Source organism: Euprymna scolopes, chromosome 40, assembly GCF_053919585.1.
Source record: "Euprymna scolopes isolate OS-2025 chromosome 40, ASM5391958v1, whole genome shotgun sequence".
Lineage (NCBI taxonomy): Eukaryota > Metazoa > Mollusca > Cephalopoda > Sepiida > Sepiolidae > Euprymna > Euprymna scolopes.
Genome location: NC_136521.1, coordinates 35394448 through 35418413, shown reverse-complemented (window position 1 = coordinate 35418413; position 23966 = coordinate 35394448). Strand labels below are relative to the sequence as shown.

General features: G+C 33.6%; 1 protein-coding gene across 1 annotated transcript in view; it reads right to left on the bottom strand.

Annotated features, from left to right (window-relative positions):
• LOC145265492 (scavenger receptor cysteine-rich domain-containing protein DMBT1-like) overlaps positions 1–23966 on the bottom strand; it is a 122877-nt gene that overhangs the window by 2781 nt on the left and 96130 nt on the right. The window contains exons 17-24 of the mRNA XM_080121370.1: positions 22629–22773; positions 21824–21993; positions 20675–20725; positions 16349–16487; positions 13324–13493; positions 10526–10612; positions 5536–5680; positions 614–783 (exon numbers count right to left, since the gene is read on the bottom strand). Of these exons, the coding sequence (XP_079977496.1) occupies positions 615–783; positions 5536–5680; positions 10526–10612; positions 13324–13493; positions 16349–16487; positions 20675–20725; positions 21824–21993; positions 22629–22773 (1076 nt within the window). The 3' untranslated portion in view covers position 614. The remainder of the gene's footprint in view (positions 1–613; positions 784–5535; positions 5681–10525; positions 10613–13323; positions 13494–16348; positions 16488–20674; positions 20726–21823; positions 21994–22628; positions 22774–23966) is intronic.

Here is a 23966-nt window from a genome sequence, read left to right as displayed (position 1 = left end):
CAAACTTTGTGCAAATCTTCGGCATCCTCAGTTCCTTGCAAATGATTGTGTGTACAGCTTCCACACTGACATGAAACTGTGTACTTATTGTCTCTATAGACAGACAATGATTCTTATCCATGAAATTCTTTATTTGGTCAATCAACTCTGGTGTTCTGATTTCTTTATTCTTCCCACACCTCTCATTATCTCTCACAGACTCCCTGCCTTCCTCGAATCTCTTATTCCTCTCAAAAACTGATGATATATTCATGCAAAATGGTCCCAAAGCTGTCTGAAGCATTCCATATATTTCTGTGATATTTTTTCCAAGTTTAAATCACAATTTTATTGCATATCATTCTTCTAAAGTGTCCTCCCGTCCAGATTGAATTTTTCGAAATTCACCAGCTGTGAGAATCAGGCTTTAGTAGGGTGCATTTCAATTCCTGCTGTAGCTGTTCATTTGAACCTGAAATCATAAAAATTGGTCAGCCATCTCATAAGATGTATAACAATATCATACTGAATTTTCAAAAGTCTATGACAGTTTTAAATGACTGTATAAAAAAGTCTGTAAACTTATTGAATGCAACTCGTAAGTAAAAAATATTTACACTGAATGTATACTCACTTTACGAACAAATCACACTTGCGTCCTCATAATGAGCACAGTTGTGCATGCTCCACCCGTTGTGCAAGCACTCTGATATGGACTGCTCGTTTCCCTGGCAGTTGACATCGTCCAAGAAGATTTCTCCAGAACCCATTCCAAATGAAGCCAACATCAGGGCTTGTCCATGACTGAAAAAAAAAATCAATCAGTTTGGAAAAAAACAAAACAGCAAAGTACCTCTCTACATAGAAGAAGTACCTCTCTACGTAGCTGAAGTACCTTTCTACGTAGAATAGCTAGTAGTGGTGGGATGGTTAATTGGAATTTGAAAAATTGGAACTTTTTATGGTATTGGAATCGGAATCACTGTTCTCATCTTAAGTGTTATTTTCACAATGTTTTAGTTGAGGTAACCTCAGACCTTCTTCTTGTTGATCTCGGGAATCTTTCTGTCAAACTCAGGAATCTGCACAGAATTTCAAGTGGAACCCTTTATTTAATTTAATTTATTTTAATTTAAAGGGTAGCATGCCCTTGTTCCATTAGCCATGGGAAGCAATCCTAAGTAATTTGCAATTGTATTGTACCAAGTACTGTATCCATTATGACACGGACCTGGTGCAGATTCCCAAGTTCGACAGAAAGATTCCTGCATTCAACAAGATACACCTGAAGAAGGTAAGAGCTTACATCGATCAAAATCTTGTGAAAATAAAACTCAAGATGAGAACAGTAGTCTGAAGAATCCAAATAATACGAATAACCAAGTCTCATCTCAAAAAATGTAATATTAAAAAGTTGTGTCAACATTTTTGCATTCTAGTCACTCATGGGATCATTGTAAAACCCTAGAAATGCATCAGCAGCAGCAAGGAGGTTATGTTGCTAAGTGGTTAATGATACGGACTGACAACCTGGATGTGTCAAGTTCAAATCCAGATCATTCCATAGAAACATTGTCACTTAGGAATCTTGGCAACCTTCATGTGGTCTGTCCCGTAAGTACGGAAAGATATCGGGTTAACGAATGCCAACAATCATTGCCTGATTCATTCGAAATTAATGATGTTCAACAACTGCTCGCCTGTGGAGCTCTCTTCTGTTTGCCTGCTTTCCAGCTGACTACAATCTGATTGTCTTCAAGTCCAATGTGAACAAGTTCTTATTGAACCGTCCCCCTAAGTAATCTAAGTTATAAAATTCCCACAAATGTTTACTACGCTAAAATCACAATGACTAATGTATACCCATTAACCCTTATCCTCGAGTGGCCCCTGGGTCTTGATAAGTGGTGACCCCTATGTAAAAAAAAAAAAAAAATAAGCAGCAGCAGCCAAAATATGCCGGTCTACTTGAGAGATTTGTGTTACAACCGCTCACCATGGAGACGAGAGGAGTGATAAGCCCCTCCACTTGCGGCTTTCTCATCACCTTGGGACTGTTAATGACGTGCTACACCAGAGATTATCATGAATTGACTTGATATTACGAACACCTATCCATCATGGAAACATCTTGAGCAAGTTCTTGACCTGCCAAATTAGCAGGGCATCCAATGAAACTTCCTGATATTTGCATATTCGTTTTGAAAAAGAACATTTTATTAAATAACTATTATTTATTGAAGAAATTGTATTATTTAAAATTAAATAAAAATGTGTGAAATTTTGAGAGTTTCTGGATTTTTCATCTTTTGATATATGCTGTGGTAAATTACGCTTATAAATATATATAATAATATCACAGAATATGATAAATCATGGAATAAGATATATATATATAATAATATCACGAAATAAGATAAATATAGAAAAAATATCTTGGAATATGATAAATATATATAATAATATCAAGGAATATGATAAATATATATAATATCACGGAATATGATAAATATATGTAATAATATGACAGAATATGATAAAAATATACAATAATATCATGGAATATGATAAAAACATACAATAATATCATGGTATATGTTAAATATATAATAATAATACCACAGAATATGATAAATATATATAATAATATGGAATGTGATAAAAATATACAATAATATGGAATATGTTAAAAATATACAATAATATCAAGGAATATGTTAAATATATATAATAATATCATGGAATATATTAAATATATGTAATAATCTCTATATAAATAAAATGAACTCATTTTTTCCCGTCTGATTTTGACATTAATAGGATTACAAATCAAGATATTTCATGCAAATATAATATGCACAAACGGCAGAACAATATCTGAGGTGTGTTATAGGCTTATTATTTCTCAAATTCCTCGATAATCTTAGATTTCTATACTTTTTCTGCTGAGAAGTCACGGCCAAAATCGGTTAAGATCAATGGAAGTGGTAAAATATTTTCTCTCTAATAAATTCCTCCTCCCCCTGCCACCACTTAACACCGTTTGGGGATCGTTCACAAGGAACAGTTGAGAAGAGAACACCGGTTTGGCTTCGTAGTTCTTTCATGTGAAGTTATTTAAAATCACTAAACTAAGCTGCAGTGCTCTGTGGCGTAGTGGTTAGCGTGCTGGACAATTCACATTATATTTTTACGTTCGCGCCGACCTACCGTAGTCGTTTTTTTTTTTGTTTTTGTTTTTTTCCTAAACAACTGGAATGGACTTTTCTTGGTGGCCGAACTGTTAACGTTGCAAATGTTTTGTTTTTTTTGTTTTTTTTTTCACACTTTATTTTCCTACTTTTACTCATGACTCCGGGTTTGATCCTTCCTACTTACCTACCATAACATTTTTTAAAACTCCCCCCCCCCTGTCCCGGAAACAAACACTCGGGCAACGCCGGGTACCCCCGCTAGTATGTAATATGATAAATATATATAATGATATCATGGAATAAGATAAAAATATATAATATCATGGAATATAATAAATATATACAATAATATCATGGAACATAATAATATATACAATAATATCACGGAATAAGAAAATTAAAAAATGACAAACTGATCTGAAAACTGTATGCAATGAAGAAGAATTCTGAGTGTTCGATGAGAAAGTGAAAGTAGAATTTTTTTGAGTAAGTCAAAATTATGCATATTCCCTAAAGTATGATTGTTTAGTGAGAGTCAGGTTGGTCTGAATTAATGTAAGAAATTATGGAATCAATTAGAAGCAACTGTTACTTTCCAGGAACATGCATTAGTTTGACAGAAATCATGATCATATTGAAATTTATGTGTGTATAGTTTTATGGTGACCAAATTTAGAGGGGAAGATCAATTTCATTTTATTATATGTGTAGATTACTCTCCGCAATTTTACTGACCTCCAAAACGCAAATGCCATCATCGTTTTCCTTGTTCTTCATCTTATTCCAGCTATATCGATTCAAGACGAGCACTGGGGCACAAAGCATTAGTTTATAATTTGCATTCAAAATAAAACCCACAAACACGTGTTGTAATATATTCGCCTTGTTGTTATTGGAGCCCTGTCGTTAGTGTCATTACTTCTAAGCTAAATTCCCATCTTTCATGTTCCGAATCTCAGCTAAGATTAACTCCGTCAACCTGTATGACCCCCTTCTTTTTACTCAGATCCTTCTCTTCTTCCGACCCCTCTCAGTCAAGTTTTATTCCGATCTCTCTTAAGAGTCAGTATTTCCCAAATATCTCTACTCTTGAAAAGATGTCCAGATATCTCTCAGCCTATTACCAGAACTTGGCATATCCTCCTGCTTCCCAGTTTATTTTCACAGGAAACTTCATTCATACCTCTCTTCCTCGGCCCACTTTCTCTTTTGCTATCCAATCTGTGTGGTACAGTGAAAGAAGAAAACTATCACAAAAAGAGGAAATATGTTTATCAGTAGAACAAAGGTATAGGACATGAGGTTAAGAGAAAGACAATGGAGGAAGTGTTTCACCAAGGAACACAAAAGGCAGTGGAAATAGGATAGTTAGTCAAAATGTGGTAGGATCAGACATAACGGTCAATATATTTAGAGTTAGTTTACAGACAGTTTTAAGAGTGGCAGTGAGTTTTGCAACAGTTTACGAAAATTGTCATAACCCTAACCCGATAATAGAGAAGAAGTTGTTCACTAAAACACACAAAGACAGCTGAAATAAGGGTGTTAATCAAGGTGTGGCAGTAACTGGGATAAAAGACCGGACATATATTTAGAGTTAGTTTGTAAACAGTTTTAGGGAGAGACTGATCTTTGACAGTTAGGAAGAGTTTACAGGTAGACCATGTATCGAATTTTGAAGTATTAGACAAGGCTAAAATGTCCAGTGCTGAAGAAATAATTTTAACAAACCAACTGAGATGGACAGGACATGTCATGCGCATGTCAACAGACTACCAAAAGCAGTTTTCTTTGGTGAGCTCAAAGAAGGTACACGACCTCTAGGCACAACGAAACTGTGCTATAAAGACGTGTTATAGAGACATTTGAAAAACACAAACCAACTCAACGACTGGAGAAGAAAAGCTGAAGATTGGATAGTTTGGAGAAGTGTGGAATCAAGCGCAGACGATGCCATTAGAGATCAAAGCATTGCTGCTTGGGAAGCAAAAAGAGCACGACTACGGGCGCCACTACCCGGATTTCCTACCATCAGGTGTCACATCTGCGGCCAGGGATTCAGAGCTCCGATCGGACTCACATCACACCTTCGACACGGACACTAACCGACTTCCACGTCATCGTTGAAATCAACGGACTGCCCAAGAGAGAGAGAGAGACAGGCAATCTTATGCTTACGACCGTTGAGGACAGTTTCCAATTTTGGACGGTGGATGGCAGTCAGAACAGACTGAGATGTTCTAATGTCAACCGATGATAAAGAGGTCTCGACAGATGACTAAGATGTGGACCTTAGCGCTTAGAGAGTCAATGGTGTTCCACACACATCCAGAACCTAACTGTTGGATATTTTTGTACTTACGTATAACCTAACATGCGGCAAACCACATGGGCGTCTCTTTCATCCCAGGAATCATCACAGATGGTACCCCAGTTCCCTTCATGAAGAATTTCCACCCTACCTTCATTTACTGAATTGCCACCAACGAGTCGGACCGAGCCTTCAGCTGAAATAAAAATAAAAAATATATTTATGAAAAACAAAAGTGTCAGATATGACCAATGAAAGGAGTATATTCGTTTGAAATAGCTGAGTGGTCTGGGCTACTTTTGAGTAATAATCTAAATCACTTTACTGAACGAGTGTTCGTGATTTGAGCTGGCATATCCTTAAGCATGAGGCTTTCAGCATACTTTTCGCTATCTGTTGGCTTTATCAGTCAGTATTCATGGTTTAACCCGTCAGTCAGCCGTACTCATATTTATTACATCAGGTATCTATCTATATAAGCATAAAACTTTCTGGACAATCCTTCTTTACTTGCTTGCTTGAATCTTGTCTTCAATGATCAGGCGATTCAAATGTTTAAAAAAGGATGACAGGTGACATATATATATATATATATAATTTTATTTTACTTATTTATGATTTTTTAAAACACTGAAGAGGGATAAGGCCCCTAAACATGCATGCACGTAGATTACTGTTTTAAAAAATAATAAATAAGTAAAATAAAATATTATTTGTTTACATCCAAATAAAAAATGGGCGATTTTCTAAAAAAACAAAAAAAAACAATCTCCAAGATGGAGACGTTAACCATAATATCGTTTAAAAAAATTAACAACAAACTCTCTCTCTTTCTCTCTCTCTCTCTCTTTCTCTCTCTCTCTCTCTCTCTCTCTCTCTCTCTCTATATATATATATATATATATATATATATATATATAAAGTTTTCAAAACCAAGACAAAAAGAAAAACATTTTGCATCATATTGTATATTTTTCAAGAATGTTTCAATTGTTTCAACACTATTCGGACAATTTTAAACTTTATGTTGTTCAAAAATAATCCAGATTAGTATTTCATCGGATGGTTTGAAAATTAATCTTAACATTTAGTCAATTTACTTGACTTAATTTTTATTGGTATATGTATATTGCTATGTTATTATTATTGTTTATTATTATTGATATCATCATTATTTTCTTTGATATGTGCGCATCCTAACAAATATGTCAGACGTAGCCTTTGAACATTGAATGACATGCGCAAAGCCGTTGCTCGTAACAAGAGCCGTTTAATTATCAAACGTCTTTTCTTTTAACCGTATTGAGCAGATAATTGGGCCTCACATCAGTGAGGGGGGCCGATACGCGAACAAGCTGTAAAGAGGAAGCCCCGAAATGGTGCGTATTCTCTCCTGATGACCCAATATTATCTATAAGATGAAATACCCCCCCAAACATGACTATATAAAGTTTTAAAGATATGCTATGAAATACCCCCAAAAAAGCACCATCTTATAAAACTTAGACGAGAAAGGCGCTTTATCTTTCCCTTGACATTAACTTTATCCGAACAGAAAACAGCTAATAAACACCAGTATATGCAAGCCTATAAGGTAAGCTGTTTCTCTCAAATACATCTTCTGTTGTTCACTTGCTTCATAGTGAGTTTCTACTACTGTTCCGGTAGTAATTTTTATCCTCTATTGCCATTGGTTGATATACTTTAATATATTAAACTTTTGTGTGTGTATATATATATATATATACAGTAGCTTCCTTCAGTCTTGACGGACTATGAATACCCATTGTAAGGGTGCTTGCGTGGGAATTGTTTTTTGTGGCATAAGTTGCACAATCTCAAACTACATCTCTCCTGAGTTAGCCTTTTTAAATACCAGTGGCAAGGACAACTGGAAATAATGCAGAGATAAGCGGAGACACATACAGAGCCTAGAATTCCTTTGAAGTAATCTCCTCCGACTGCAATACACTTGTTGTACCTTTCCAACAAGTTCTGGGAGGCCCTATTGGAGTCCTCTTTTGTGAAGTATCAATGACCCTCGTCACAGCCTCTTCCATCTCCTCCATTGTCCCATAACAACAGCCTCTAAAGTTTTCCTTGAGCTTAGAGAATAACCAAAAGTCACAGGGAGCAAGGTGTGGACTATAGTGAGGATAAGGATCTGTCTTGATGACTATCTTAGTCATAACAATGTCTTTCTTTCTGATCTTCTGTGAGCACCCTTGGGACAAACCATACAAATCTTCCGCATCTTCAGTTCCTCACAAATAATTGTGTGTACAGTTCCACACTTACATCAAACCATACACTTATTGATTGTCTCTATAGGCACATGACGGTCCTTATGCAGTAAATTCATTATTTGGCTAATCAACTCTGTTGTTCTGACTGTCTTACTCCTCCCACATCTCTTATCATCCCTCACAGACTCCCTGCCTTCCTTGAATCTCTTATGCTACTCAAAAACTGATGCACGATTCATGCAAGATGGTCAAAAAGCAGTATGAAGCATTCCATACGTTTCTGTGGCATTTTTTTCTAAGTTTAAAACAAAATTTTATGACATATCCTTTTCTAAAGTGTCCTCACGTCCAGATTGCATTTTTGAAATTCTCCAGCTGTGACAATCAGACTTTAGTAGGGTGTATTCCAATTCCTGCTGTAGCTGTTAATTTGAACCTGAAATCAAAAAAATTGGTCGGTCATCTCATAAGATGTATAGCAATATCATACTGATTTTTCAAGAGTCTACAAGAATTTTAAATGCTTGTACAAAAAAAGTCTGGAAACTTATTGAAGTCACCTCGTATATATTTCTAGTTTTGATCTCACTGCTGTATTATTAGGTTCAATATAATAATCGATAGAGAATCTTCTCTGTAATAATAAGTACGTAATCTGCATGAATTAAAATATCATATTTGAGCGTATTTTACGACCAGGCAACGCTGGCCAGCCTGTTAGTATATGCATAAATATTTGTAGATAGATGCATTGATTTATACAAAGTCTGACAGATAAGTTTTAAATAATTGAAAGATCGAAAAAGAAAAAAGAAAGATTGAAGGAAAGAAAAATTTGAAGGAAAAGAAAGGGTGAATTAAAAAGGAGAAAAGGAAAAGAAGAAAAAAGAGTAAAACAAATAAAATAAATAATTAAACAAAAAAAAATAATTTAAAGACAGAAAAAGAAAGAAAAACGGTTGAAAGAAAGAAGTGATAGATAAGGAAGGATGAGTTAAAAAGAAGGGAAAGAAAAAAAAGGAGAAAAGAAAGAAAAATCATTTAAACAGGGGTAAATAAAAAATAAGGAAATAGAAAGAAAGAAGAATTTGAAGAAAAAGAAATAATGCATTCAAAGGGGTGGGGGGGGGAAGTAAAAAGAAGGAAAAAAAAATAATTAAAATAAAAAAAAAATAATGAAAACATGTGAAACATGCATGGTTCCCGTGAGTGCACAGTGAACGAGGCATAAAAAAAAAAAAAAATGATGAAGTTCAGCATTGCCCCTCCCCCTCCTTTTAGCCCCAAAAGTCCTGATGAAAATTAACAAACGGGGCAGTTTTAGGCCTTAACATATGTAAATTTGAGTTCTGTACCATGAAAAAAAAAATAAAATAATAACTAAATCCATTATTTGCATCCCCACCCCCATTTAGCCCCCAAAGTCCCCAATGCCTTAACATATTTAAATTTGAGTTCAGCACCATGAAAAACTAATAATAAATAGACGTACAGAAAATTTCGGACAAATATGGTAAAATAGTCCCAAAAGTAGAGTGTTTTTATTAGCCCTAAAAAAGCCCCTGGGGCACACCCAAGAGTTATCGCGAAGTATAGACAAACAAAATTATATAGAAATCAGTTAGTTACAACTTTTCAGAAAGTTTTATAAAAATCCAAGGCATCAATTTTTTTAATAAGCACAAAATTATCAATTTTAGCCATTTTAACCCGAAAGGCACCCCTATGGATGGGGGGGGGGGGGGCAATCGGAGTTTTCCTGGAAAATCCTGTTACTTTTTTACTCATATCATGTTTAATGTTTGTGCAATATTTCAAAAAATTCCAAGGGGACCAAAAAGAATAAAGGATTGAAAGAAAGAATTTGAAAAAATTAAAAAGGAAAAAAAAAGAAAAAGAAAATAAATAATTAAAAGAAGGGAAAATAATTGCAAGAAGGAAAAAGAAAAGGAATGAAAAAATTGAAAAAAAAAAACAAAGAAATTGATTAATTAAAAAGAAGGATAAAGAACAAAAAGAAAGAAAAGAACTAAAATAAACAATTAAAAGAAGAAAAAATAAATGAAAGAAGGAGAAAGAAAGAAAGAGTTGAAAGGATGACTTAAAAAGAAGGAAAAGGAACGGATTGAAAGAAAGATGAGATGAAAAGACGGATTTAAAAAGGAAAAAAGAAGAAAGGAAATAAAATCTATATATCTATAAAAGTGAACGTGTGTGTGTGTGTGTGTTGGTCTGTCTATGTACATTTCCCTTCGCAATAACTCTGTCAATTTTTAGTTTACAGACTCGAAATTTGATATACAGGGTACTGAGATTTGGGAAAATCTATGCGATCGGGTTTCGGCCAGAAATTTGACTGTTAAGGGGTCAAAGTTCAACGATTTGACCTTTGAGAACTCTAGCAAACTCCTCCGACAATTTTGGGTCTAAACACTTGAAATTTTAGATATAGGTTCCTTGGACATGGATATAACTTAATAACTCGATTTGAGCCCAAAACAACAAATGTTAAGAGGTCATAATAGGGGTCAAAGTTAAAAAAAATTGACCGCTTTTTTTTTTTGTTTTTCTTTTGCTGAGCATATACCTCCAAACACCCGGGAAACGCCGGGCACTCATGCTAGTAAATATATAAAAAAAAAAAAAGAAAAATAATTGAAAAAAAAAAAGGATGAATTAAGAAGAGAGGAAAGGGAAAAGGAAAAAATAAAAGAAAAAGAAAAAAAAATTAAACAAATAATAATAAAAAGAAAGCAAAAGAAAGAAAAAGGATCGAAAGAAATCCCAACTCCTACCATTAACCGGATATGTGAATGGTTCTTGTGTTGTTTCAATCTCACTGTCGTTGCCCGGGATGCTTGGGGGGATCGTCGTCGGTGCAGCTGACAAACAGGAAAATTAAATGAACAATAAAAATAAAATTAATAAAAAAGATCAGATGCAAATTCATTAAAATTTCTTTTTTAGAAATCTAAACGTTAACACATAAATTAGTGTGAATCAGTTCGGTAAGGCTTTTTCGAAACGTCTCAAGCTGTAAAGTTGTTGTTGTTACTACTACTACTACTACTACTACTACTACTACTACTACTACTACTGCTACTGCTACTGCTACTACTACTATTGGCTCACGAGGAGCTTTCACACAGGTCATCAAAGATCTCTCCTTGAAACAACCTGTGGTGTTCCCTGGAAGTTGAGTGACAACAAGTCTCCCCAGATTTCCAGTACTCTCCGCCTCTTTCGATAACATTTACAAATAAATTTGCGTTATCGCAACAGCCGCTTACCATTGATTTCTTGCTGACAGAGGTCATTGGTCTCCACTGGAATTTGAGTGGCAATAAGTTTCCCCAAAGTCCCAGTTCTCTTGGCACTTGTCCAGTGGAGGTCTGGTCAGCGCTCTCCCTTTTGTCTTTCCAACCTCCTTGATCCTTCTCGACTATTTGGCATCATACTTTTAGTGGGGGGGGGGGGTTATTATTCTTTAAATTGTGGAGCTTCAATGTTCTTGGCTCCATTATATTATCATTATTATTATTATTATTATTATTATTATTATTATTATTATTATTATTATTATTATTCATCCTAAACAAGGCATGTTGCTATTTTGAAGTAAGGGACTAGTATTTGGAACCATATCTACAGGGGTACTATGTAGGGAGTTGAGCAACAAGATTGTTCACATTACATTTAAAGTTTTATAGGTTTGTACAGTTAAGAAAGCTGGAAACAGAGAGGGAATTACAAAGTATAGCTGTCCAACGGTAGAAACTACCACAGTAAAAGGCTTTCTGGTATCTAGATACCTGTACAGTGGATGGGGTGAGATTTTGCTGCTTGTCGGATTAGTTGGAGTATTTACACACACAGGGGACACAAATGCTATGAGTTCATCAGAACACATTCCATTAAAGTACTTGTAAAACAGATACAGCGGTGCAATATTGCAGTGATGGGACAGAGGTTGGAGCTTGGTTGATAGTGAGGTAATTGGGTTATCCTGTTAGGTTGGACATGTCCAACTGTAAACTTTTTAAATCTATTTTTATTATATTACTCTCTCTCTCTCTCTCTCTCTCTCTCTCTCTCTCTCTCTCTCTCTCTCTCTTCTTATACATCTTTATCTACCTGTCCATCTATTGTCTTGGCCTATCTTATATTTCTTTGATTTCAATTCAATATATTTTCATTATCCCCACTTTTCCATTCTATCTATTTCCACGTCTTTCTATTTCTTTCTTCCCATCTCTTCGTCCTTATCTCCATCTCTACGTTCTTTCTTAATCCTTTCTCCTCCCCTCATTTGTTTGTTATAAAGTAAATATAACCCACATAACGGTGCATTATGTCTAGCAGCTGTGTTCCACAATTCATGATGATCGGTTAATTAGTTCAGGAGTCAATCCTATGTAACAGACCCGTTAGTACTGTCAGCAGCAGCAGCCATATGACAGCTAATATATGCTAATAACTAAGCTGGCCACACGAAATGACATCACAGCAGAGACAAAAGGACACATGTGGATGGAGAAGTGAAGGAGAAACACGTGTTATAGACATGACCGGAAAATATCAGCAAATGACACGTGGGTCACGAGAACGGTTTAAAAAGACATGTCGATGCAAAAAATGAACTGCTTAAAACAAGATGCAATGCATTGTTGGAAATACCAAGGATAAATGCTTTTGTTAAAAAGAAAAAAAAAAATGCTAAGTCGAATTTCTTTCATTTTCCTTTTCTCTGTTTCTTTGCAACATTTTCATCTACAACGTGTTGGGTCCGTTAAAATGTTACGGAAGATTATTCTGAACTGTTAAAAAAGCTGTACAACGTTGCACCTATACGTCCTAATATGTTAACATATGTACGTACCGAACTTTATAGGAATCAAAATAATAAACAAAATCAGATCCAAATTTGATTCAGCTATTAGATTTTCTTGGTATGCTATTGGCACAAATATTTTTTGGGGTATTTGTTCAGAATAAGGACCGTGATATCATCAGGATTTTCCAGCATTTTACGTAAAACATCAGAAGTTGCTGAACGAAATTTCCATTGTATTTTTTTTTTTTTTTTTTCATGCAAGTGCTGGCCAATTTCTTCAATGAAAAATATATTTTTCTTATTACGAAGATAATTCAATGAAAAATTCATTTTTATTGTTATGGAGAAAAGTGCAATGAATAATTATTGGACAATTTTTATGGAACTTTAAAAAAAATTAAAATAAAAACATTCATTTTGAATTTCTTGAATAAACATTTATTTTTTGAATAACAAACAACTAATAGTAAAATTTTTTATTTTCATTTTTATGATTTTTATTTTTATGATTGTTTACTTTTTTATGTTTTTAAAAAATTTTTTTGTCCAAATCAAGATAAATATTTTTTTTTATAATGAACTAATCATATCCGATTTAATTGCCTCAGCTTTTCAGTGCCTTTTAGCATTTTACGTAAATTACCCGAAAATTCTGATACTAGCACGCTCCATTTTGCGTAAGTACCTTTTATCCATCTTTTTTTCCAGTTTGATTAATGTTAAAGAGCATACATGTTTCATTATGTTTTTTTCTCTCACCTGTAAGACAGATAACACTTGCATCTTCTGTGTGCCCGCAGTTGTGGCGACCCCATCCATGATGGGCACATTGGAATAAAGAAGTCTCGTTACCTTCACAGCCAACATCGTCCAACCAAATTGCTCCACGGCCTGACCCAAATCGAGAGGCTATAAACGCCTTGCCGAAGCTGAATAGAAGAATTAGATAAAAGAATAAAAGATACTCCTTATTCATGGAATTAAAAAAACAATAGCCTTTTTTTTTTAAGAAAATAACTAGCAAAATAAAAGTATAGAATTATTATAGACTTGTTAGCATAAAAATTGAAAACTTTGAAAATTGTAATGTTCGATTTAAAATGATGGGAAATTAAAAATTAAGTCCATGAAACCAAATATAGTCAAATAGTAAAATCCGATCAATGATAAAATACAGTGTAACTATACTGTAATAGCGAAATTCGGAAAACGAAAAAAAATCGATTAAAAAAATAAAAACAATGGTATCTATTGACTTTTGTGTCAATTTCAACTAAATATATTTCAACCCAAGAACGAGTCTTCTCAGACGGGCTGCATCTGATTTACCGTATATGCTTGTGTGTGACCAATAATTGTGTCATTTAGGTATTACCTATGTATAAGTCAACTGTAGATTCTAGACAAGTTAAATGGTCCGTCTCCTGGCTCTTTCTTGAACAGATAATTTCCTTTTGGATGATTTTTTTTTTCTACAAGACATATTATAGATTGTTTCTCTGCATGCATTTACACAAGTGTAGTCTATTCAATTTTCATATATAGAACCAACCCACTTTGTACTTACATGCAATGAACACAAATGTTGCTAATCAGACTATAATAACGCATACATTGCGTGAGCCATAATATACTGTAATAATGTGAACGCATGTGTAAAGGGCCATTAAATAGTTTTATTACATAGTTGTCATTAAATTGTTAAAACTTGTTGAACTTAGTGGAGAACGACATATCGTAAACACTACATTTCCTAACCTATTAAAAAAAAAAGTCTTATCATCACCAAATACATCAGAAGGAATGTGATTAATTACTAGGATTACTGGTATATACAGAGTGCACAACCAAAATGGCGTATCCTATGTTATGATCAAGCGCCAAGTCGCTCTTTAAAATTTCCCAAAACATTACCTATGTATAAGTCGACCCCCGCCCTAATAACCTTAAAATCGTCTCCTATAAATGCGACTTATACACAAGTATATAGGTACACATTGGAGAAATTCACAACCAAATATTTGTATTCTAGCTATGTGTTTTTATATCCATTTTTTTTTTCAGGGCTTTGGTATAGAAAGTTCTGAGGGAGTTAAAAATGTTCACGTTAGAAGAGTTGTTGATGATTGATTTAACTTATAGATTTAGGGTGATTGGAAAGTAGATTTATATAAATTGGGTTATCCTTTTCGTAGAATATGATCAACCTACATCCTGTATGAACAAACCCAAAAAGAGTAGAATAAGAAATATTATATGGTTTACCCTCCCTCTCTCAACCTGGATGTCAAAACCAACTAAGGTAAAAAAAATTCTAAATCTTATAAGGCTACATGTTCCACCTAATAATAAATTACATGAAAATTTTAACAAGAACACAGTAAAATTGAGTTATAGCTGTAGTGACAATCTAGAAAAAATAATTAAAAAACAATAGGAAACCTTTGAACAGTATAAATGAATCAAAAATAAATAGTTTAACTAAACGATGTAACTGCTTGAATAAAAGCAAATGTCCACTTAATAGGAATTATTTAAGTTTTATAGTATATAAAGCCACAATATCCACAAAAGAGTTCCCAAATATTCATAAATTTTATATGGGTATGGTTGATAACACTTTGAAGGAAAGGTTCTCCAGTCATAAATACTCCTTTGAGGATCCAAACTATAAAGGTTATGAGCTAATTGAACAAAATTTAACATCAACTGAGAAAAGAAAAATATTATTTGTTTTTTATATTTTTTTTTTTACATATCCAACATTTTTTCCACTTTTTTTTTTCTTTTTGCAATTTATAACTACAATAAATTGCAGTTTCACTTAATGCCTTAACTAGCAAATTCTAGCATTGCTACAAATATAATTTGCTAATTTCTTTATGTCCTCTGATGAGAAGAATAACAAGAATAGCATTCTTTGAAACTCTGCGGAATAAGAACTTTGTAAATTTTTTTTTGGAGTATTCAGTCGAGCAATAAATTTTGATTGTAAAGTTTAACTTACAGTTTTAATTTTCTTTCTCTTATAATAAGCTCTACTCTCTATTGCGTATTGAGCTTTTTTATTTCGGTTGGGATTAAATTTTCTATATATAAATACTGTTATTTATATTAGTTTGAAGTTTACCATAGCATATATCAGGTAAGCACTACATCCCTTTGATTTCATTAATATATATATATATATATATATATATATATATATATATATATATATATATATATATATATATATATATATATAATGTTCAATCATTACGAAAAATTGTCTCCCTGTAAATAGTTAAATTTAAACATATCAACCGTTTAAATAAGAATTCAGAAAATAAATTTAAACCTAAACTAAATGAAAATTAGTTATGAATATACAGAAAAATAAATAAATCATTAAATAAAATAAAATATTACAAAATAAGATAAATAATATAATATTGAATATTAAAACAAGCTCCACAATTAAAAGAATAATAAAAGATTTTTAAAACAATTAAAATTAAGTTTCAATTTCTGCAAAACTGCTCATATTTATACCTGTATGCACGTTTGAACTAAAGTTAAACACATCTGATGAAGGGAAGTTTTCCAGAAATATTATACAATACAGAAATTCTATCTGATCATACTGACGCAAGTAAGAAGACAATGCAATGCGAAAAAATATAGAAAGATCATTATTTCACTGTTATATATCTTAATTTGTTTCTGTTTGTATCTAATCGTTACACCTCTGCTTTGTATTGCCTTCTATAAACGATCTTTATATAGTTACGTATTTACTTACGGATACCCTAACATGTTGCAGACGACTGTAGCATCCCTGTCATCCCAATCATCATCACAGACAGTTCCCCACACTCCATCATGGAAAACCTCGACACGGCCGCCATTTATATAATCGGCTTCCACTAAACGGATAAGATCTGGTAAAAAACAAAAGCAAATTTAGAAGCATATCTGACGAAGGGATTGTTGGAAATGTTATACATGCTGGAAGGATAAAATTGTCGCCCTATAAAAGACGACATGATTCCATTTCCATTTGATGAAAACCGGTTTTCTTTTTTGGTTGCAGACCATCTACTAGTTGGCCAGTTATGTACAAACCCCAAGAGCGATAGGGACCTTCTATCATATCTGAAAGTGATACACATCATGCAACTTCACATCTTCGAAGTCAGCTTGAAAGTCAACACCAAAGTGTACCTGGATGTTCTGAAGAGTGTGGTGATCCCCTGGTGCAATCAGGTGGGCGCTGATAAGCCATGGGTGTGGCAGCAGGGCTCGATGCTGGCCCACAAGTCCAAAGAGACCTCGGCTTGACTTCAGACGGAATGCTATGATTTTGTACCCTTCTCTTATTTGCCCCCTCCTTCTCCAACCTGAACCTGCTGACTACTTCATTTGGTCATATATTGAGAACATCACCAACATGACCTCCCACAACACCAAAACCAGCCTGATTACTGCCATCCAAGCTCTCGCCGGCGCCTGTGAAAAAGGCATGCTCCCAGTTCTGGACCTGTATTGAGGTGGTGATTGAGGCTGAAGGCGGCTACATTGAATAGATGTCAGCTCTACTACATAATCAAGTTACCTGAATTGATGTTTTCGATAAAAGTTTCAAAATAAATCTGTAGTGTTGTTTTCTTTAAGGCGACAACTTTATCGTTTCAGCCTGTACGTTCCTTATTAAACTAAAAATATGAACGAGAGAATGCAAACTTTCAAAAAGACTTTTCATTTTTCATTGTATACTAGAAAAAATATACAACCAGAGGTTGCATATCTTTACTATTATATCACTACTTTCCCCTCTCAAAAAGGAGAAAGTAATTCCTGGGTAGATGACATCGTAACCTATCTCCGACATTTTAAACTTTCAACTATATGTTGCTAATAAACCAATGATTTTTTTTTTATTTGCCATTTTTTTTTTTTTTTCAAGTATCCTCGTTAAGCAAATGTGGTCTGGATTGGTGCACATCGTAGAAATGTTTTTGAAGAATGGTGAATTGGTAACTGCAACACAGGGAACATTACAAGTTAGTGATTCAATGAAATATATATATATATATATATATATATATATATATATATATATATATATATATATATATATATAAAATTATAGTGATTCAATAAAATAAAATTATAGTGATTCAATGAAATATATATATATATATATATACATATATATATATATATAAATAAATAAAATTATAGTGATTCAATAAAATAAAATTATAGTGATTCAATGAAATATATATATATATATATATATATATATATATATATATATATATATATATATATATATATATATATAAATAAAATTATAGTGATTCAATAAAATAAAATTATAGTGATTCAATGAAAGGATTTTTTATTATTCCAAATAAGTCAAAGTATACTTTCGAAATTTTATCTCCTTATGCTGTTTCAGATAGAAAATCAATACAGCTATGGGTTGCAAGTTTCACAGCTACAGGTTCAGCACTTAAAAGAAAACCATTTGGAAGACCTCAAAGCGTCCAAACGCCAGACAGAATTACTCAATCTCCTGCATGTTCAGCTCATAAACATGCCTTTGGATTGTCTGACTGAACAGCCAGAAGAATTCTACACACTGATATGCAGTTTTATCCATACAAATTAATGATTGCTCAGAAATCCGAGAAGATTGCATGTCAAAATGTGGGAGATATTTCTGTTGCACTCTGTATTACTGTTAAGTTTTGAGACATTTTGTGTTGAACAAAGATAGCGGCTTAGTTCAGATCAGTAACCAAGATGGCGACCAAGAATCAAATGCGGTCCGTTGCGTAGTTAACCTCTTAAGTTCTGAGATATTATGTTGAACAAAGATGGCGGCGTAGTTCAGATCAGTAACCAAGATGGCGACCAAGAATCAAATGCGGTCCGTCGCGTAGTTAACCTCTTAAGTTCTGAGATATTATGTTGAACAAAGATGGCGGCGTAGTTCAGATCAGTAACCAAGATGGCGACCAAGAATCAAATGCAGTCCGTCGCGTAGTTAACCTCTTAAGTTCTGAGATATTATGTTGAACAAAGATGGCGGCGTAGTTCAGATCAGTAACCAAGATGGCGACCAAGAATCAAATGCGGTCCGTCGCGTAGTTAACCTCTTAAGTTCTGAGATATTATGTTGAACAAAGATGGCGGCGTAGTTCAGATCAGTAACCAAGATGGCGACCAAGAATCAAATGCGGTCCGTCGCGTAGTTAACCTCTTAAGTTCTGAGATATTATGTTGAACAAAGGTGGCGGCGTAGTTCAGATCAGTAACCAAGATGGCGACCAAGAATCAAATGCGTTCCGTTGCGTAGTTAACCTCTTTAGTTCTGAGATATTATGTTGAATAAAGATGGCGGCGTAGTTCAGATCAGTAACCAAGATGGCGACCAAGAATCAAATGCAGTCCGTCGCGTAGTTAACCTCTTAAGTTCTGAGATATTATGTTGAACAAAGATGGCGGCGTAGTTCAGATCAGTAACCAAGATGGCGACCAAGAATCAAATGCGGTCCATCGCGTAGTTAACCTCTTAAGTTCTGAGATATTATGTTGAACAAAGATGGCGGCGTAGTTCAGATCAGTAACCAAGATGGCGGCGAAGAATTAAATGCGGTCCGTGACGTAGCAAATGGCGAACTGATTGAATCCAAAATTCGACGATTTTTTATAATAATTTTGCTACGTTTTGATTGGTTGTTTAGCACAGCCGTTGGTTATAAAAATGATTGGCGAATCCATTCGTCTCATACCCCCATTAGAAGTCAAAAACTTTTTTTACAATTACACTATCCCTTTCCCCAAAAAGTTAGGAGATAATGCTTGGAAGGAAGGTATGATGATAAATGAACATCTGCTACACTATCAATAGTACAATTAATAGAAATAATAGTATAGTTTCGGTTACATGCAGACAGACACCAAATCTCCATTACATGTAGCTATTAGACTATGTATTCAGTTTTGCTCAATATTTTATGCTTGTAGAAAGATTTATCAGATAAATACAACTGCAGGGTCAGCAGGGTTCGGGTGGTTTACTATTCTGCTCTCAAATTTTCTTCCTTCGAACTTGCAACAAGATACACATGAAGAAGGTTGGAGGTTACATCGACCAAAAATGTTGTGAGAATAACACTCAAGATGAGAACAGTAGTTTGAATAATCCGACCAATAGGGGGAAAAAACTGCACTTTTACATGACATCTCTGTCCCTATCGCCGCAATATTGCATCCCTATGCTCGTTATATGAGTACAAGGATGCAACATTTTCTTTAGAAGTTTCATAAGTAGTATAGGCAGATCTAAAAGGCACAGAATTACTATCATATATATATATAAGGAACTGTGACTAAGTGTGTGCGAATTCATTCCCTATGAACTCCTAAACTGCTGGGCGGATATTTTTAGAATTTCACATAAATGTAATTTCCGTGCCTGGCAGTGTTCTTAGTTAGGTTTTGTATTGGAAATTATTTGATAAGTATCAATAATCGAAAACCGATGAAAAAAGGAACAGGCGATTTTGAGTAAAGTTAACGACTTATACAGCCTAACATCAGTAGGGCATTTGAGAAGTTTGATTAAGCAGAAAGGCCCAGCATATAAAATCAACAGTAGTTTCTTTGAAATGACAGGGGCACGGTCAGAATGAATGTTTCTGTTTAGAGTACAATTGAAGTATGATATTCAACTTTTATATTTTAAACTTTTATTCAAGCCAGTTTCACCGCACAAGTAGAACGGTCCGGCATATAAAATCAATAGTAAATTCTTTGATATGACAGGGGCGTGTTCAAAATGAATGTTCCTCTTCAGAGCACAATTGATTGAATTGCTATACAAGTACTTTCATTGAGCTAAGTGCACTTGTACTACATCGACATAAATACCCCTAAAATCACTTGACTAGTAGCAAAAGTTTACCCTATTCACTGTAGATGTCTTTAGTAGCTTCTTTTCTTGAGCCAATTACCTTCGGCTCATACAAACACACATACAAACGTTGTATTTTATATATTTATATTGAAATAATGTATTGCATACAAATTCGTTAGAAAGAGCCAAAGAACTTACCAATATCTAAAGGAGGGCTTGTGCTTTCCTGGGGTCCAATTGTTACTGAATCTATACGAAAGGTCAAAGGATAAAAGTTATATGATTTTTTGTCTTATTTTATGGAATATCACCCTTTCCAGGTTATTTAATGCTGAATGCAATCATTTTCATTTTAAAACATCCATTTAAGCAAAAGAGAAAGAAAAAAGACAAAAGAAGGTTAGAAAAATAATGTTAGGAAAAAAAAAGGAAAAAGTGAATTAGAAAAAAGAAAAAAAAAAGGTAGAAAAAGGAAAAAGAAAAAGCAAGTTAGAAAAATAAAAAATAAAAAAGAATAAAGAAGAAGAAAGCAAGTAAGAAAAAAGAAAAAAACACGGTAGAAAAAAGAAAACACAGGGTAGAAAAATAAAAATACAAGTTAGAAAAAGAAAGAAAAGAAAAAAAACAAGGTAGAAAAAAAGAAAAAAGTAAGTTAGAAAAAAAAAAGAAATAAACACTAGACTAGCTGAAAACATTATCAATAATTTTCCCCACTCTTTATCTGTGCCTAAACCTAAACAGATTCCATGATCAAAGCTTCTTTCTTAGAACTGCACGCCTGTGGAATTGTCTTCCGTTTTCCTGCTTTCCCGCTGTCTATAATATGGTCGTCTTCAAGTCCAACGTGAACAAGTTTCTGATGAGCCGTTCCACTTAAGTTAACAAATTTACCGAACTTCCATTACTATCGATTACTATATTGTCCTTTTGACTCTCTACACTCTTAAACCCTTATCCTTGAGTGGCCTATCGGCCTTGATAAGTGGTGACGCCTATGTAAAAAAAAAAAAAAATAAAATAAAATAAAGCAAGGTAGAAAAAGAAAAAGAGAAAAAAAAAGAAGCTTAGGAAAAGAATAATAAGAAGAAAGCATTTAAGAAAAAGAGCAAAACAAGTTAGAACAGAACAAAAGAAAAAAGCAAGAAAAAGAACAAAGCAAGTTAGAAAAATAAAAAAGAAAGTTAGTAAAGTAAAAAGAAAAAAAACAAGTCTGAAAAAGAAAAAAAGGAAATAAACAAGTCTGAAAAAGAAAAAAAAGAAAGAAACAAGTCTGAAAAAGAAAAAAAAGAAAGAAACAAGTCTGAAAAAGAAAAAAAAGAAAGAAAAGGGAACATGATTTCAACTCACCATCAATGCACATGACACCAGCATCTTCATGGTGACCACAGTTGTGCATCCCCCAGCCTGGGAAATCACATTGCGAAATGGAAGTTTCTGTCCCCATGCATCTGACATCGTCCATTAGAATCTCGCCTTCACCTTGCCCAAACGTAGCAGACAATAAGGCTTGTCCTCCTCTACGTATATAAAAAAAAAAGAAGAAATTGTAACATGGCGACAATTATCCTTACATGTGAATATCTATTACGTTCGTTTACGTCCATTTATTCGCTACATTTCGGCTTTTGTATTTTCCAGTTTTCTGAGATAAGGTATTATTTTTTATCTAGACTACTGATTCTTTCTTTAGTCTGTGAGACTGGGGTGGAAAAACACTAACCAGACCTCCACTGGATGAGTGCAAAGAGGTTTGGAATTTTGGAGTGCCTTATTGCCATCCAAATTTTAGTGAAGACCAATGGTTATTGCTAGCGAGAAATTAATGGCAAACGGTGTTGTGATAACACAAATTCATTCTGCAAAGGTTATCGAAAGAGGTAAAGAGTACAGGAGAATTGGGGAAACTTGTCACCCAGACTTAAGCGAACATTACTGGTTGTTACTTAAGAGTAATCTCTGATGATGGTCAGTATGAGAACTCCTAGTGAGTAACAATAATGATATAAGTTATAAATCATAATGATAATTCCAATAATAAGATGCAAGATACAGGAAAACAGCAAATGAAAATCCGATAAGATAATTTTATATGTTAGATCGAAAGATAGATTCGAAAGGCAGACATAGATATTTTCTACCAGAATAAACTTACCGAAATCCCAGCATCCTACAAATAACTGTGGCATCTTCTTGTTCCCAATCATCATCACAGATTGTTCCCCAGACGCCACGATGTAGAATCTCAACTCGTCCGTAAGAGCTTTCATTTGTACCAGCGAGGCGTACAGACACTGGCACTGTTCAGTAAGTAGAAAATCAAAGAAAAGGGTATTATATATATATATATATATATATATATATATATATATATATATATATATATATATATATATTACAATAGAAAAATGCAAGCATGAAAAGTAATATGGTTAAGCTTAAACATGGAAAAGTAAAGGACTAGTTGTTAAAACTAAAAAAGAAAAGGACAAGATATTCTAATAAAAAATAATAAATTTATAACTTAAAATATTGCAGCATTAAGAATTGATTATATAATGTTATAAATTGAATTAAAAAAAAATCTTAATGCTGCAATATTTTAAGTTATAAATTTATTATATTTTTTACTAGAATACCTTGTCCATTTCTTTTTCAGTTTTAACAACTAGCCTTTTACTTTTCCATGTTTAAGCTTAACCATATTACTTTTCATGCTCGTATTTTTCTATTATAATCCATGATTTTTCCAGGCTTCCAGTAAATTCACTTGTTCTTTGTTTAATTTCAGTCTTATTTTTTGCCTCCATGAGCATAAACTACACATACGTAATAACAATGTATTGCACTCGTCTGCTTTCAATAAAATCCCCCCCAGTTATCTCCCTTTCCTGCTTTCATTCTCTGTTTCATTTGCTACTTCTCTTTTTGCAAGAGCAGTGAATTAGTAGCAACAGTAGTTGCTGAAGCGACGTGATTGCTATGGAAACCAGTCATAAAAAGCGTCGCTCACCTACTTACATATCTTTATGATTTTGAACACCAGAAAATTCATCATAACTGTTGTTTTACTGAACGATTTTTGGAAAAAAATTTTCACATTATAAGAAGGTGAATTCTAAACTAATAATTGTTTGAAATTTGGTCGAAAAATGAGTAGGAGGTGAAGCTTTAAAGCAGTTCTAAATGACTAAAACTGCCACTTAACCATATATTCAAACACTACCGTGTTTGAATTATATATATTTGTTTGAATATATGGTTAAGTGGCAGTTTTAGTCATTTAGAACTGCTTTAAAACTTCACCTCCTACTCATTTATATATATAGTCTTGGAATGTTTTGACATTAAAAACTATGTATAAAAATAATAAAAAATTTATTTTTATTTTTATTCCTTCGTTGGAAAATTATTTTGTCAGTCATTTAATCTCTTGCAATCACTTATTTCACTTCATTCACCGTTTTTTTTTTCTTTTCTTTTTTTTTTTTGT